General features: G+C 31.6%; 7 protein-coding genes across 7 annotated transcripts; 3 read left to right on the top strand and 4 right to left on the bottom strand. All coding sequences in view use genetic code 12, as the record gives it.

Annotated features, from left to right (window-relative positions):
* Positions 1-798: 798 nt before the first annotated feature.
* Positions 799-2,310, bottom strand: J8A68_000263 (serine/threonine protein kinase; the record flags this gene model as incomplete). Its single annotated transcript, XM_049406429.1, has 2 exons — positions 799-1,291; positions 1,526-2,310. The coding sequence occupies 2 exons, from the start codon at positions 2,308-2,310 to the stop codon at positions 799-801; spliced, it is 1,278 nt and encodes a 425-aa protein (XP_049266435.1).
* A 302-nt stretch (positions 2,311-2,612) lies between these two features.
* J8A68_000262 (glucose-induced degradation complex subunit) lies at positions 2,613-5,399 on the top strand (the record flags this gene model as incomplete). The annotated part of the gene is made up of 1 exon (XM_049406418.1): positions 2,613-5,399. The coding sequence occupies one exon, from the start codon at positions 2,613-2,615 to the stop codon at positions 5,397-5,399; it is 2,787 nt and encodes a 928-aa protein (XP_049266434.1).
* Positions 5,400-5,443: 44 nt separating this feature from the next.
* Positions 5,444-6,259, bottom strand: J8A68_000261 (uncharacterized protein; the record flags this gene model as incomplete). The annotated part of the gene is made up of 1 exon (XM_049406407.1): positions 5,444-6,259. One exon carries the CDS (start codon positions 6,257-6,259, stop codon positions 5,444-5,446), a length of 816 nt encoding a protein of 271 aa, XP_049266433.1.
* Positions 6,260-6,385: 126 nt separating this feature from the next.
* J8A68_000260 (membrane insertase) lies at positions 6,386-7,282 on the bottom strand (the record flags this gene model as incomplete). The annotated part of the gene is made up of 1 exon (XM_049406396.1): positions 6,386-7,282. The coding sequence occupies one exon, from the start codon at positions 7,280-7,282 to the stop codon at positions 6,386-6,388; it is 897 nt and encodes a 298-aa protein (XP_049266432.1).
* A 305-nt stretch (positions 7,283-7,587) lies between these two features.
* Positions 7,588-7,926, top strand: J8A68_000259 (transcription elongation factor; the record flags this gene model as incomplete). Its single annotated transcript, XM_049406385.1, has 1 exon — positions 7,588-7,926. The coding sequence occupies one exon, from the start codon at positions 7,588-7,590 to the stop codon at positions 7,924-7,926; it is 339 nt and encodes a 112-aa protein (XP_049266431.1).
* Positions 7,927-8,069: 143 nt separating this feature from the next.
* J8A68_000258 (uncharacterized protein) lies at positions 8,070-11,955 on the bottom strand (the record flags this gene model as incomplete). The annotated part of the gene is made up of 2 exons (XM_049406374.1): positions 8,070-8,380; positions 8,421-11,955. The coding sequence occupies 2 exons, from the start codon at positions 11,953-11,955 to the stop codon at positions 8,070-8,072; spliced, it is 3,846 nt and encodes a 1,281-aa protein (XP_049266430.1).
* Positions 11,956-12,818: 863 nt separating this feature from the next.
* On the top strand, positions 12,819-13,521 carry J8A68_000257 (uncharacterized protein; the record flags this gene model as incomplete). Its single annotated transcript, XM_049406364.1, has 2 exons — positions 12,819-12,845; positions 13,087-13,521. The coding sequence occupies 2 exons, from the start codon at positions 12,819-12,821 to the stop codon at positions 13,519-13,521; spliced, it is 462 nt and encodes a 153-aa protein (XP_049266429.1).
* Between the last annotated feature and the right edge of the window lie 1,397 nt (positions 13,522-14,918).

The raw sequence follows: 14,918 nt of genomic DNA, 5'->3' as shown, positions 1-14,918 counted from the left end.
TATGACGATATTGTGATAATGAACGAAATGTAATAACCAATTGACTTGGTTTAACGTGTCTAAAAGTATTCATACTAACTTGTCTAAACATAGCTGCTACCCTTTCTTATAACTTACCACTACTAACTGAAGAAGAAGAGTGTGGGTGTAATCTTTTTTCTTTGCTCAAATGGGAGAAGTGAGAATGAGATGAATTTATATTACATTGGATTGCTATGTGATATGTGAGTTCTCTCTATTGCTATATAAAATGGTTACTGGACTACTTATCTATACTTATCCTAACATGCTTCTTTTTCTACCTCTTAATCTTACATCTTGTAATTTCTTTTCAACTTCTTTAAATTTCATTGATTTATTTAATTGTTTATGAATTAATTCATAACCTTCTAATAACCAAACATTATAAGTATCAGAAAATAATGAATGAGTACTTAAGATTGCTCTTTCTAATACATATAAATCAACTGCTTTATTAATCCACTAAATGATGATAATCCAAAATCAATTAATGGAGGATCATAATCATCATTTGTTAATAAGATTATATTTGAACTGGTAAATCACCATGAATCATATCATTAAGATGTAATTTACCAATTAATTGACCAAGTTTATTACAAGTAGATTTAATTTGTTCACTTATATATAACTTACGATTGTCTTCTTCTTCTTCCCCTAGTTTCTCTAAATACCATAACCAATTCTTTAAAGAACTAATTGAATTATTTGGTAAATTAAATATCCAAAAATTTTATATACAGTGCAGAAAAAGTCAAGGTGCTACTTGCGCTTTCATCAATTTATTTGCGCTTTCAATTGATCTAATATATAATCACTAAATTTACTTAACCCACTGGTACATGTACATAAACGATACATATTATTAGATTGATAAGAATCTTTAATAATCTTGCCATCTTTATCAACTTGTACATAACCAAATACATTTTCAGGTTCAGGTATACGAGCATATTGAGGTATTTCTCTTAAATCATAAATAGGCATAAAGCAATCCTTATTAACACCAGCTTCCATTATAAACGTAAAATCTTGATCAATATGATCACGAATTGTTTCATGAACTAATTTAAGAAATTTAGGATTAGATTTAAAACTTTCAGGTGTTGGTAATACAGAATCGGAAATTCCAATATCTAAAGATTTTGGATTTGTTGAAAGTGAAAATTTATAAATATTGGGATTTAATTCATGAATATAAATTTGAGGATTATGACGATATTGTGATAATGAACGAAATGTAATAACCAATTGACTTGGTTTAACATGTCTAAAAGTATTCATACTAACTTGTCTAAACATATTCCTACCTTTTCCTATTACTACTAATTACTTAAAGAAGAAGAAGAGAGATTGACAGAGTAATCTTTTTTCTTTGCTTTAATGGAAGAGTGGGAATGAGATGAGTTTATAAATTACATTCTATATTGGATTGCTATTTATAGCTAGTTCTCTATTGCTATATAATAATATGGGTTACTGTATACTACTTACTTATCCTAACATACTTCTTTTTCTACCTCTTAATCTTACATCTTGTAATTTCTTTTCAACTTCTTTAAATTTCATTGATTTATTTAATTGTTTATGAATTAATTCATAACCTTCTAATAACCAAACATTATAAGTATCAGAAAATAATGAATGAGTACTTAAGATTGCTCTTTCTAATACATATAAATCAACTGCTTTATCTTCTGCTAATCCACTAAATGATGATAATCCAAAATCAATTAATGCAGGTTCATACGATTCTAATAAGATTATATTTGAACTGGTTAAATCACCATGAATCATATCATTAAGATGTAATTTACCAATTAATTGACCAACTCTATTGCAAATAGATTTAACTTGTTCATTTACACATAACTTACGATTGTCTTCATCTTCCGCTGCTTGCGTCTCTAAATACCATAACCAATTCTTCAAAGAACTAATTGAATTATTTGGTAAATTAAATCCTAGATATTCCATCCAAATTATTCCATTATTATAATCAATTGATATAATTGATGGACAATTGATATTTAATTTTTGTAATTTATACATAAATTTACATTCACTTATTGTCCGTGATTTATTTATAAATTGATCAATCTTCGGATGTCTATAAGGTTTATTTGGTCGATATTTAATAATGTACTTATCAGTACCATTGGCTGTAGATGAGATGTTATACGGATGAATTGAGGTTTCAAATACTAATGCTTCTGCTCCTTGTGATATTATTGTTATCGGGATATTATTTAAATGTTTCTCCACTGTTTCTATTAGTTTATCTGTCATTTTTTATATGTAGTTTTAAGGATGGGGTGGAATTATCACAATAAAGGATATACATGAAGAAAGAAGGCCTGGAAAGAGTTGAAAAATTATATCAAAGCGAATGTCGTAGGTTCTGGATAGTGTCATTTTTTATTTTTACTTTACGACACTAATCACATGACTAGATTTGACTTTCCCACTACCCCCGCACATCACATTGTCTCTGTCTGTGTCAAACCTCCCAACCCCCTTTGTTTCATTCAACTTTAATACGATCCATATCTGAATCAATATTTAAGAAAGAAAAAGCAAGATACAAGAAGATGACATCATCCAAATCATCATCCTCCCCATCCAACGACAACGCATCAACATCTTTAATGTATATCATTCCACCATACTTATTAAATACTTGTAAAGGATCAATTTTACAACAACAACAACAACAATTATTTGATAACATTAATCATCAATTAAATATCATAACCAAAGATTCTCCTTATTATTATAAACATCCACAACCAACACCAACACCAAAACCAAAGAAACAACAACAACAACGGGAAGAATCCATATTGAAACTGAAACCATCACCACATGAAGATGCTCCATTGAAACATGAACCAGCGCATACATTTTCAGATGATCCAATTCTTAATGATATAATTAAAGAAAAGATTGCCTACAAATTATCAATCATTGGTGTCTTGGGAGATAATCCCATGGAATTAGTTGATGATCAAAGGATTTATGAGATGTTTCAAATATTTAAATCAAGAATTATGGGTGAAGATGATGAAACTGAAGCAGGAGTTGTGAATGATCTTAATTTAGAATCCAATGAACAACTGAAACAACAACAAATCCCACCTTCAATATTCCATTCTCCTAAGATTGGTGAAGCTAGTTTTATTAATGATGAATTATCAAAAAGATATAAGAAATATTTATCAATGAATTTAAAAGATTTAATTGGTATTACAAATTGTAATTTAAATCATAGTAAATATAAATTACCTCCAAGTTTTATTAAATTTGAAAAGGGGGAATTTTTTAAATATCCATTACCTATAAGTTGGATACCATTAATTCCAAATCCTTATTTAAATCAATTAGAACAAAACCTTGCCTTAAAGATTGATAATCAAGATGGATATAGTAATATCCTAATGTCGGCAACAACTTCTCATCCAATTGAAGATTCTCCCAATTCATATTATAATTTCATCACTGATAAACCAATAAGTTGTTCAACCGGGGTATTTTATTATGAAATCGAAGTACAACAAACTTTAGCTGAATCGACCAATTTTAAACCTTTGATATCAATGAATGATTCTTCTATAAATTCAATATCCTCATTAAATCTAGCCGCTGGGTTTAGTAAACGATTTATCAATTTAGAAGGAGTATCACCTCCTACAACTACTACCACTGCTGCCGTGGCTGCTACTTCTTCAATTGCTGGACTTGGAAGGATTGATTTAGAAAAGATCAAGAATGATATAATATATTCCGAATCTGATGAAGATACAATAACTCCCACCCCAAGTACTCCCATCATTAATAGTGATTTAAATATATTATTAAGAACAAAACCAGGAGAATTTCGTGGTAGTTTTGCCGTAAGTTTTGAAGATTCAACATTTTATAATTCTGCCAAAAATGCCGAATCATTACAAAGACAACAAGTCATAAATATGAATCGGCGAGTTTCGGCCATGAATAGATCTAATATTAATGATATAGATCTGGGGAAGATTGATATTGGAATTCCATTCAAGACTAAGATTGTGAATAATAATAATAATAATGGTGTGGTGAATGGTGATAGTGATAATGGAGGTGATAATGGTGATCGGGTGAGGATTCATAGAACGGATACTATTGGGTGTGGGATTAATTTTATTGATAAATCGATGTTTATTACTTTGAATGGGGTTTTGGCGAGGGTTATTAGTGAAGGGGAATTAACTGCCATGAGTAGTACTCAAGCTACGACCGGAGCATCAGCAGCTGCGGCAGCAGCGGCAGCAGCAGGAACAGGAGCTTCCACCGGGGCTAATCAAACCAAGAGAAGTGTTAATAATTTATTTTATCATGAATCTAATGATAAAGAAAAAGATAATCCAATTTATCCAATGATTGGATTTAAGATTAATGATATTGAAGTTAATAATAATCAAGAATTTGAGCCTTCAAATATGAAAATAACTACCAATTTTGGATTTAAAGAATTTAAATTTAATATGAATAATTATATTAATAATTTTAAACATGAAAATCAAAAATTTCTTTATTTATCATTATTAGATAAAATACAATCTAATAAACTTAATAAGAATGAAAATGAGATTGAAAATGCTTTATTGAATATAAATGAAGATTCGGCAATGTTGAATAAATTGATTAAAGGATATTTAAATCATCAGGGGTATATAAATACATTCAAGGCATTTAATCAAGATTTACAAGATTTAACAATCATTGATGAGAAGGAAAGAGAAAGCGATAACAACAACAATGTCAATGATGAGGAAGATGTGCTTATTAAGTCTCATGCATATAGTAGACAGGTTATAAAACAATTTATTATGAATAAGCAATTTGATGAATTATTGGAATTCCTTGAATTGAATTATGGATATTTAATGAAAACTGCAAAAGGTGGACAAATCTTATTTGAGATTAAATTGATTAAATATATTGAATTGTTGAAGGTATATCTTGAATATAAATTAAGGGACGGAACTACTGAAAATGAGATATATCATCAAGTAATTGAATATAGAAGATTGTTATTATTAGAATATGAACAATTTGAAGAAAAGATTAATAAGATAAATGAAGTATCATCAATATTATTAATTAGCAACACCAAAATGGTTGATAATCAATTGAAATCAATATTCGTCAATTCTGATAAACAATTGAATAAATTACAACAAGAGATTAATAATGTTATATTAAAATCAATTGGTTATAAGAAATATTCCAATTTAGAAATGATATTTGATAATGTTAATAAGAATATTAATACTTTAAGTCTTGATTATAATGATGATAAATTTATGTTAATTAATTTTCAAAAAGATCATATTGATTTATAGACTCCCCCCCCCATTGTTATAGGTTTATACAATATAGTGTATTATTATCTTCTTCTTTGTCTTTTTGGTTTTGGTTTATCTTCTTCTTCCAGTGTTTCTTCTTCTGGTACTTCTTCCTCTGGTACTTCTTTTGTTGTAATATCATCTGGGAAGTGTACATTTGATAATTTATCTTTTTTATGATGTTGATACATCCATAATGCCCAACTTCCTCTTTCTATAACATCAAAGGATACATCCAGTCCTTTTGTCAATTCATAATATTTCGGTATTAATAACTCAATATATTCTTTTACATTATATTTAATAGAACCACCAGTTGGTTCAATTAAATACATAAAACTTTCATCACTAAAAAATGGTGGTGATAATTTTGGATTAATCTTTATTAATAAACTTAAGATTAAACTACCAGTAGCTGGACCAACACCCCTTAATTCACATACTTTCTTTAATGCGGATTTAACAATATTCTTATATTCTTGAATATCATCAATTGATTTGTTATTATTCATATAATCTAATATAATCTTAAACCCAGCCTTAGTTGTGTCAATTACAACTTGATCATCATTTGATTTAATTAATTTAGGTAATGTTGGTCTAAATTTCCCCTTGGTTAATTTCCAATCCATTAATAAAATAAGTTCATTTTTATTTATCCATGCAGTTTGATTGGTTTCATATCGTTGATGAATAATTGAAGGTAATGTTGATTGTCTCCAACTTTCTAATTGTTCAAATGTTTTTGAATTGTTATCGAATTTTTTAATTGATTGTTTTGATAATTCTTTAATTATCAATTGATAAAGTTGTTTACTTGCTTGAATGATTACATCAAGCGATGGCATTGACGACATTGTAAAGAGTGATGAAGAGTAAGAGGAAGAAGAGATGGAGTGTAGACGTTTATGAAAAAAAGATAATTCATATGAGATGTGTCGTATGAGGATATATACAGGTGATGGATATATATACAGACTAGGCTAATGATTAATTATATCAATTGAATTCTTATTGGTTGATTGAGAATAATTTAATCTCTTTTTTGGTGTAAAACTTATTGGCATTAATAAATCCATTATAATATTTTGAATTAATGAATATAATTGACTACTTAACCAATATAAGGTTAATGCTACTGGAGCTTGAGTTGATATAGACATCATAAAGATAACCATTAATCTTGACAAATTACCCATAGCATCAATGAAAGTTGGTCTTCTTGATTGTCGTTTAGTTAATCTCAGTAATTCCAATGTTTTAAATGACCATTCAATATTAGCTAATGATGTTATCCCTAATAATAATGGGAATACATGTAAAGAATCATTAATAGTTAAATCAGTAAACCATAATAATCCTTCAGTATATAAAGTAGGATCTAATGCTTTATTATGTAAATTATCCCAACTTGACCAACCACTTAAATCTCTCATGGTAATTGACATTATAATCCATAATGGGATTTGAAATATTGGTAATAAGAAATTCTTATAAATTTGAATATTAAATCTTTTAAATAATTGTTTTTGTCTCTTTCTGGTTTCTTTAGCACTAAGAATTAAGATTTGTTCATATTTCATATTAACTAATGGGTTCAGTAATTCACTATAATCTTCAGATTTCCCGGAATCAATCTTTTCTAATTGTTTAGTAGCTTTAGCTTTTGCTTTATTAACTTGTTTAGCTAAATTCATTTTTAATATTGGATTGGTAGCACTGATTATAGGACGTAATGCTGATTGTTTTTGTAATCTCTTTCTTTGTAATACTGCTAAAGGCATGGTCCATATTGATCTTAATGTGAAAGTAGCTATGGGAATCAATGCCCACCATGGTAATCCAGTATATTGATGAACTTGTTGAAACGATTCTGTCATGGTATTTATAATTACATGATGATCAATTGAAAAGTGTCGTACATTATTACCACTCCTTCGTATTATCAATGGTCTTATTGCTATCCTTCTACCAACTACAAACATGTCCCTTCCCTTGTTTTTATAGTAAATCTATTCCCTTAATCTTATACCCTTACCTTCTCCAAGGGTAGAATTGTACTTGAAAAAAAAAGAAAAATTTTCAGAATCTCAAACTCACTATGACTTTCTTTTTCTAAGGGTTATCATCATCATTCAAAAGGGGGAGTGATATAGCAATTAAATAAATAACATAGATAACAGTCATGTCCAATAGATCAGAGAGAGCATGTATGCTTTGTGGAATCATCCAACCATTCAAGAAATTCGTCACCACTGGATGTCCAAATTGTGAATCATTATTACATTATCAAGATAATGAAGAAGGTCAAGTACAAGATTGTACATCACCTTCTTTTGAAGGATTAGTAGCATTAGGAGCAGATAATAAAGGATCTTGGGTGGCGAGATGGTTAAGAATAGATTCATTTGCTCCTGGTCTTTATGCTGTTAAAGTTAATGGTAAATTACCTCCTCATATTATAAGTGCTTTAGAAGATGAAAATATTATTTATCGACCAAGAGATGGATCTGCTGAGGATTAACCCTACTGCTGCTACTATTATTGCTGCTACTACTGTTACTGTGTATTATTATTATTACTGTCATTATTTCAATTCTACTACTTTTATTACTTTTTCTTTTATTGTTAATACAAAATTACATACATACAATTGTTATTATAAACTTATTTAATTGATTCCAATGTTTCATATAATTTATCCAAAGTTGGAATCTTATTCCATTGATTTCTATCTTTCCAAATAATATCCATTAATCTTGCCATTGTAATCTCTAATTTCTCTATATTAAATCCTTCACTTATTTCAATTAATTTATTATATAATTCATTTAATCTTTCTTCATCAATAATTAATTGTTTATCATCATCAATTTCAATTTCTATTTCAGCTTCTGATTCTGAATCACTAGGGTGTTGTTGCTCTTCTTCTTCTATTGGATCTTCTACTATTTGTTGCTGTTCCTCGTTTTCAACTACTTTCTCTTGGGTTGTATCAGCTTTATCAATNATCCATACCTTCAGCAGCTACCGCGTCATTTTTCAAAGATTCGGTGGCTCCCTCAGAAGTAGATTCCAGGATAATTGTAGGACCATTCAATATTGGTACTACTGGAACAGGCTCACTAACTACAACCACGCCATTCTTTTCATGTCCGTTATTGGCAGCAGTATTGTCCAACTCAGCATTGGCCAAAGTCTGTAAATTCAATTCTTGACTCTTTTCAAACTCCAATTGTAATTTCTTATGTTCCTCCAATAATTTCTGTTGTTTAATTAAATCACGTTCTCTAACTTCTTTACAAGCTTTCAAAAATTCTGGAGTTGAAAAATCATCAATTCCAAATTGGGCATTAGTTAACATTTCATTTGCTTTTAAAATCCTTTCCCTATCTCCAGATGTTATCGAATCTTTAACAATCATTTTAATATCTCGTAAAAATTGTTTTGGTTCTGAATAATATCCATTCCATAATCTTTCTTCAATTATATCTAAATCCATATTATAAAAATATCTCCCAGTTGATATTTCTCGAATCATATTTTCATGTTCTAAATCAGTAGATTTTTCATACAAGACTTCATATGGTGTTACAGTCATTGGATTATTAATTACAGTTGGATCAAATAAATGATATAAATAATTTTCATCAATAACTGGTTTTCTAAATCTCTTATATCTATTCTTAAATAAATCCATTAATCCTGCTAATTTTATCTTTAATACATTCTTTAATTTTGTATCATTATACTCTTGTTCTTTGAGTTGCTTTTTCGCTAATGCTTCTTGAGATAATTTATCTTTAGGCCCAGCTTTAACCACCGGTAATTGTTTTAATTTCCTCTTTGGGCGATTTTCTAAATCATTAACAAATTCAAAAGGTTTCATTAACAAAGTATTCTTTAAACCTTCAAAAAAAACCAGTCTTTGATTCAAATTAGGTAATTTCAAACAAACATTATTCGATTCACTTTCAAATCCGAATATTAATTTAATCTCTTCATCTAATTCCAGTATCCCAATTTCAGAAATTCCCAACATCAATACCCGTTCAGAACTATTCAAATTCCGAATCAAACTCAACAATGTCGCCCTAGCTGATCCAGGAACAATTTGAAACCAAATATCAATATTCGGAATGAAAATAATCGAAGGCTGATGTCTTCTAGCTTCAATAAACGCTTGTACAACAATCAGATCAGGTGTTCGGGTAGGATCACCAAATATGGTTCCCATATCTAATGATTGAACTTGGAAACCTTCTAAATAATTCAAAATCGCTTGTGCAAGATATTGTTGACCCAGACCAGGTGCTCCACCAATTAATAAATGGGGACGACAGATACGGGAACTTTCTAAATTCTTTAGGATTTGCAATTTCCCAAATCCTCCATCGGGGTCTTTTGTTGTTGGATCAAGATATTGAGCTTCTTCTAAACTAGTGATTTTCTTTTGATTTCTTGAATTAGGTAAAAGTTCATTCCATTTTGCGATTATTTCATTCATATTATCTTGTAATAAAGGTTTTAAATGTTCAGGCAAAGGTGCCGAACCTGAAGAAGTTGATCTTGCACTAGATGGAATGATTTTTTCAATCGCCTTCATGAAATCTTTGGCTATAACTTTGACTTTTTTAGGATCAACTTGCAATTTTTCATTTGTAGAATAAATTTGAGGATATTTCCGTTGAATACTATGCAATGCCGCTTCTGTACATAATGCTCTCAAATCAGCTCCACCATACCCCTTTGTCAATTCAGCAAGTTTATCCACAAAAACCTCAGGTAATTCCGGACTCCAACCCCGAGTATGAATTTTAAGAATCTCTTTACGAGCACTAATATCAGGCAAGGGGAAATAAAATTCTCGATCAAATCTTCCCGGACGTCTTAATGCCGGATCAATTGAATCTGGTCGATTAGTAGCCCCAATAACAATCACTTGTCCTCGATTATCCATCCCATCCATAAGTGCCAACAATGTCGAAACAATACTGGCATGGATTTGTTCTTGTTTTGAAGATCTAACGGGTGCTAATCCATCAATTTCATCAAAGAAAATAATTGAAGGTTGTTGATTCTTAGCTTCTTCAAAAAGAAGACGTAATTGTCTTTCAGCTTCTCCTACCCATTTACTCAAACAGTCAGCTCCCTTTCTCATGAAAAATGTGATTTTCCTTTCTGCGGTGGAACAACTTGCAGCTAATGCCCTTGCCATTAAAGTTTTCCCCGTACCTGGAGGTCCATGGAATAAAACCCCACGAGGTGGGGTGATTTTGAAGTTTTGATATAATTCAGGATATAATAACGGTAAGGCTACCATTTCTTTTAATTGATTGATATAATTATCTAATCCTCCCACTACCGAGAAATCAATATTCATATCTATACCTAATGGATCAGTATCACTAAGACTATTTTTCTTTTTGTTCTTGGAATCATCTGATCCTCCCGTGATTAATTTTACAACTGAATTATTATTAGGTGGGATGGCGGCGGCTGGTTTTAATGATTTTGGTTGTTTTTTACTTATGGTTGCTTCACCATTAATTGGGGCGATTTCATCTTCTGAAGAATCAGAATCGGATAAATTTTGTCCAATTGCAGTTAAATTATTATTATTGACATTTATTGGCATTCCTGGAATAGGTATACCACCGGGAGGGATATTTGTTCCAAATAAAGAAATTACATCGCTTCCACCAAATGGACCAGCAGTTGGATAAAGAATTTTTCGGAATTCATTCTTATTACTAACTCTTCCTCTTCCTCTTCTTGGTGTACTTGGTCTTGGCTCCAATTGGGGATAGTCGTTACTGATTGGGGGTGGGATATAATAATCAACCTTTGGTCTCTCGCGTAATTTATGTTGGACTGGACTTTCTTTGAATACAGAATCTTTTAAATCGGCAATTTCTTTTTGAATATCATCGACATCATCATCATCACCCCCGCCTTCGATTTGCTGGTCGACATTAGGATCCTTGATTAAGTTGGAAATGTTTAATCTAGCTGACCGAGTAGTTCTTACAGGTTCATCATCTTCTTCGTCCCAGATTCGTTGTTTTCTTTTTCTGCCTCTACTACTCTTTTTTGATTTCTTGTTAGGTGGTTCTTGACCATATTCATAATCTTCAGCTTCTTCATCTTCATCATCTCGTTCAATGAATTTATTGATTCTCCTCCTTTCAAGAACTTTTTCGTCTTCACTTGATAATATCACATCTGGGTCATCCTCGTCGTCCTCTTCTTCGTCATCATCCTCGGCCATGAATTCATCATCATCAGATTCGATAGATCGTTTGCTCTTAGCCCTCTTTGTTGGGGATGCTGTGGGGATGTTGTCATCAAATGATTCTTTGATTTCAGTTTCTCCTTGGTTTTCTTCTTCATCTTTCTCATCTTCAGACGAAGATGTCTCTTTGTATGATTTTCTTACTCTTGATGGATGATGTCTGACCGTGTCATCATCCGCAACTCCTGCATCTTCTTCATAATTATCAAGTGGTGGACTACTGTATCTTGATTTTCTTATTCTTTTCTTGGGTGGCATATGTGATGAAATGAAATGCAGTGCGTTCTATAAGTACAATTTAATAATAATAATAATAATACAGTGTGTGTGTTCTATTTATAGCACCAACGGATACTTATGTAATAGTAGTTTGATATTGGGGGTGGGGGATAACCTATCTCTCTATACTGTCTTATGTTTGTATTGATCGTGTACCTGTTGTAAAATTTCGAGTTTTTGAATTTCAACAAAAAGTTGTTTTGATCAAATTTACACGACCTTCAATCAAGGATCACGTGATCCAAATTTGTGTTGTTGGAAGAAGAAAAAATCCCCAATATCAGAGGAACGTTCATCCAAAGATATCTTTACCCAGATATCAAAGTCTTGGGTATAGCTATGAGACTAGGATAAACATTCTAGCTGATTATAATTGTCTTGGTATTTCTATCTCCGTGAGGGGAACTGCCTTGCTGCTTAGCTTAACTATATTGAGTAGAGTCCCTCACTATGAAAAAGCATTTATTCAAGTTATGAAGAAGTATTATGAGAAATGGCTCGACGACAAAGATTTTTAAATTCCCTGAAAAATCATTTGCTGAAGGCATGACAGCTGCATTATCTGACCTGAAGTGTGTGAATTTATAATTTGTCATCAATGGAGAATAATTTGATTACAAATTTCAAAGTGACACATTTTAGATCCGATAATGGAGCCAAGATGCCTTTGACAAATGATCTATTGGTTATGTATTTCTCCCAGTGGACGACTTACCCCATAGAATATTCTTGTCTATGATAAACCGGTATCCATGAGGCGATCTGTTCAAATTAACGATAGATATCCGTGGGTAATGGAACTCCGTGAGGAGAGGACTAGTCCCCCATTGGAAAGATAATTCATGCCTATCGAATATTGTATTTCCTTAGTATGTATTAACTAAATAAATGCTATTTCCGTCAGATTTTCTGTTGCTAGAGAATGTGGAAAATGAACATGAAAAGTTATTTATAGGTACCCAGAATCTTGTAAAATGTTGGAGAATAGTATAAATAGTAGGTAAATTTCCCTGCTATCAGGAATGTTAGTATATACATCATTTAAGATTTCACAAACAAAATAAATTTTACAATTTACAAGTTACATCACCTTTTATCATCTCTGATGAGAGCGATAATGAAGATAATGATATCTCTGATGGGTTTGTTGCTATTAATCCTGAAGGTGAGAGCGGGTATGGAGTTAGTAATCTCGGTGCTGGTTACTCTGTTGGCCGTAGTTTGGACACTGCTCGCTATTCCAACAGAAGGAGACTTGGTCCATCTGCACCTCGTCCTACCTACTCTAGTAGGGAAGAGTTGACAGCGGTAGCGAATGTCGAGCCCAGCAATGATACAACTTTCCAGTTGAGGGAATCCTGGAAAAAGGAAATTAGATATGCACTTGTCCTGGCTTACCAAAATTTCCATTTTAAAAAGGTCAACCTTGCCTGTCAAACTGAGACAGTTGAAGCAGGTCCTAAAGCCTATATTGGGGGATTAAAGATTATCCCTTGGACCCTGATTATTTCATATTCACTGAAAACACTCAGATCCATAATATGAATATCATTAATGAGGGTGGGTCACTTTTGGAACTTTTTGATGAACTTTTAACTGGAAAGTTACTTGGTAATGGGTCCCTTTCAACCAAAGTTACCACCAGGGTTGGACATGTCGGTATGAAGGATATCCTTCACTACATTTACAGAACTACTGAGTTGTCCTGAGAAGCAATAGCCGAAGAAAGGATCGAGGAGTATTTTTTTTTACTTAGGTGAAGCAATGAAAGAGATTAGTTTTGGCTCTGCGAAGCCAGCAATGTCCAATTACCAATTACTAAACCTATGGAGTTTATTGCGAAGCAAGATTTCCGGCTCATTGCTACTTATGAACAGCAGAGTTGCATGGCAATGAACTCGTCTATTGGTTTGGAAATTAGTCATTGGATATTAGAATTACACAAGCATGTGACATGTTAACAAAATATTTTAGTAGTGCAACTTTGATATGGGATTTGCACCTGCCATCTTCATTGTAACATGTTTCACCAATTAACTGATGACGCAAGGTTTGGGTGCAAATTTTCAACCATTTTGCAGCTTAATAAGACCCAAACATTCAAAAAATTCAAACCACTTGTCATTCAAAAGTGAACATAAGAGAAAGCATATAATGTCAAGTATGAGATGTATTGTCCCATGTTGTTAGCTGTCGTGTGAATTTTCGTAAACTATTTCGTAATGTCATGATCAATAACACGATTTCTAAACATTAATTCCTTCCGTAATATCCACTTATCTAGTTCTAGGTTTTAAATCACAACAATAGCTATCGACAACAGTGTACCTAGATCAAGAATCAAAGTTGAATATATTTCTGAAGTATGGGGTTTTTTCCAGAACCGATTGAACTTCAATGCTATACCACAACGTGCTCTGACAAGATCCTCACCCAAATAGCACGACAAATATATCAATCAAAAGTGAGAATGATTGGATATGGAGGTGATGAAAGGGTAGTGAAGGCGTTAACATATTATCCAACCTAATTTGAAGGGGTTTTGAAAGTAGAGGTGAATTAACTAGTGAGGGGAAAATCCTTTTTGTAAACTTCTTTTTGTGTAGTCACCAACCACAAATAGATACTTCCACAAGCAGTATAACCACATGTCAATCAAATTTGTAGATAAGGGCCCACTTGGAGTACAGCCCATAGTTCATTTACATTGTTAACATGAACATGCTTAACAAAAACATGAAATTCAAAAGCTCCCATTGGGGACGCTTCGTAAATTTAGGAAATGCTAGCATTCTTTTGTGGTTGTTACTGTAGCTTTGATAGAGATTTACAAACCCCTCTTTTCAAATACGCCTGAGTTTTATTTTGTGTATTAAGTTTTTTGTGGTTGTGTAACTTATAATAGTACCGTATATAAAAAAGTATACAAATTTGGTTGCAAA

The sequence above is a fragment of the Hemisphaericaspora subhashii genome, assembly GCF_019202705.1.
Source record: "Hemisphaericaspora subhashii strain CBS 10753 chromosome Unknown scaffold178, whole genome shotgun sequence".
NCBI classification, from domain to species: domain Eukaryota; kingdom Fungi; phylum Ascomycota; class Pichiomycetes; order Serinales; family Debaryomycetaceae; genus Hemisphaericaspora; species Hemisphaericaspora subhashii.
Note: the sequence above shows the minus strand (reverse complement) of the source record. Positions and strands in the feature narration are given on the sequence as shown.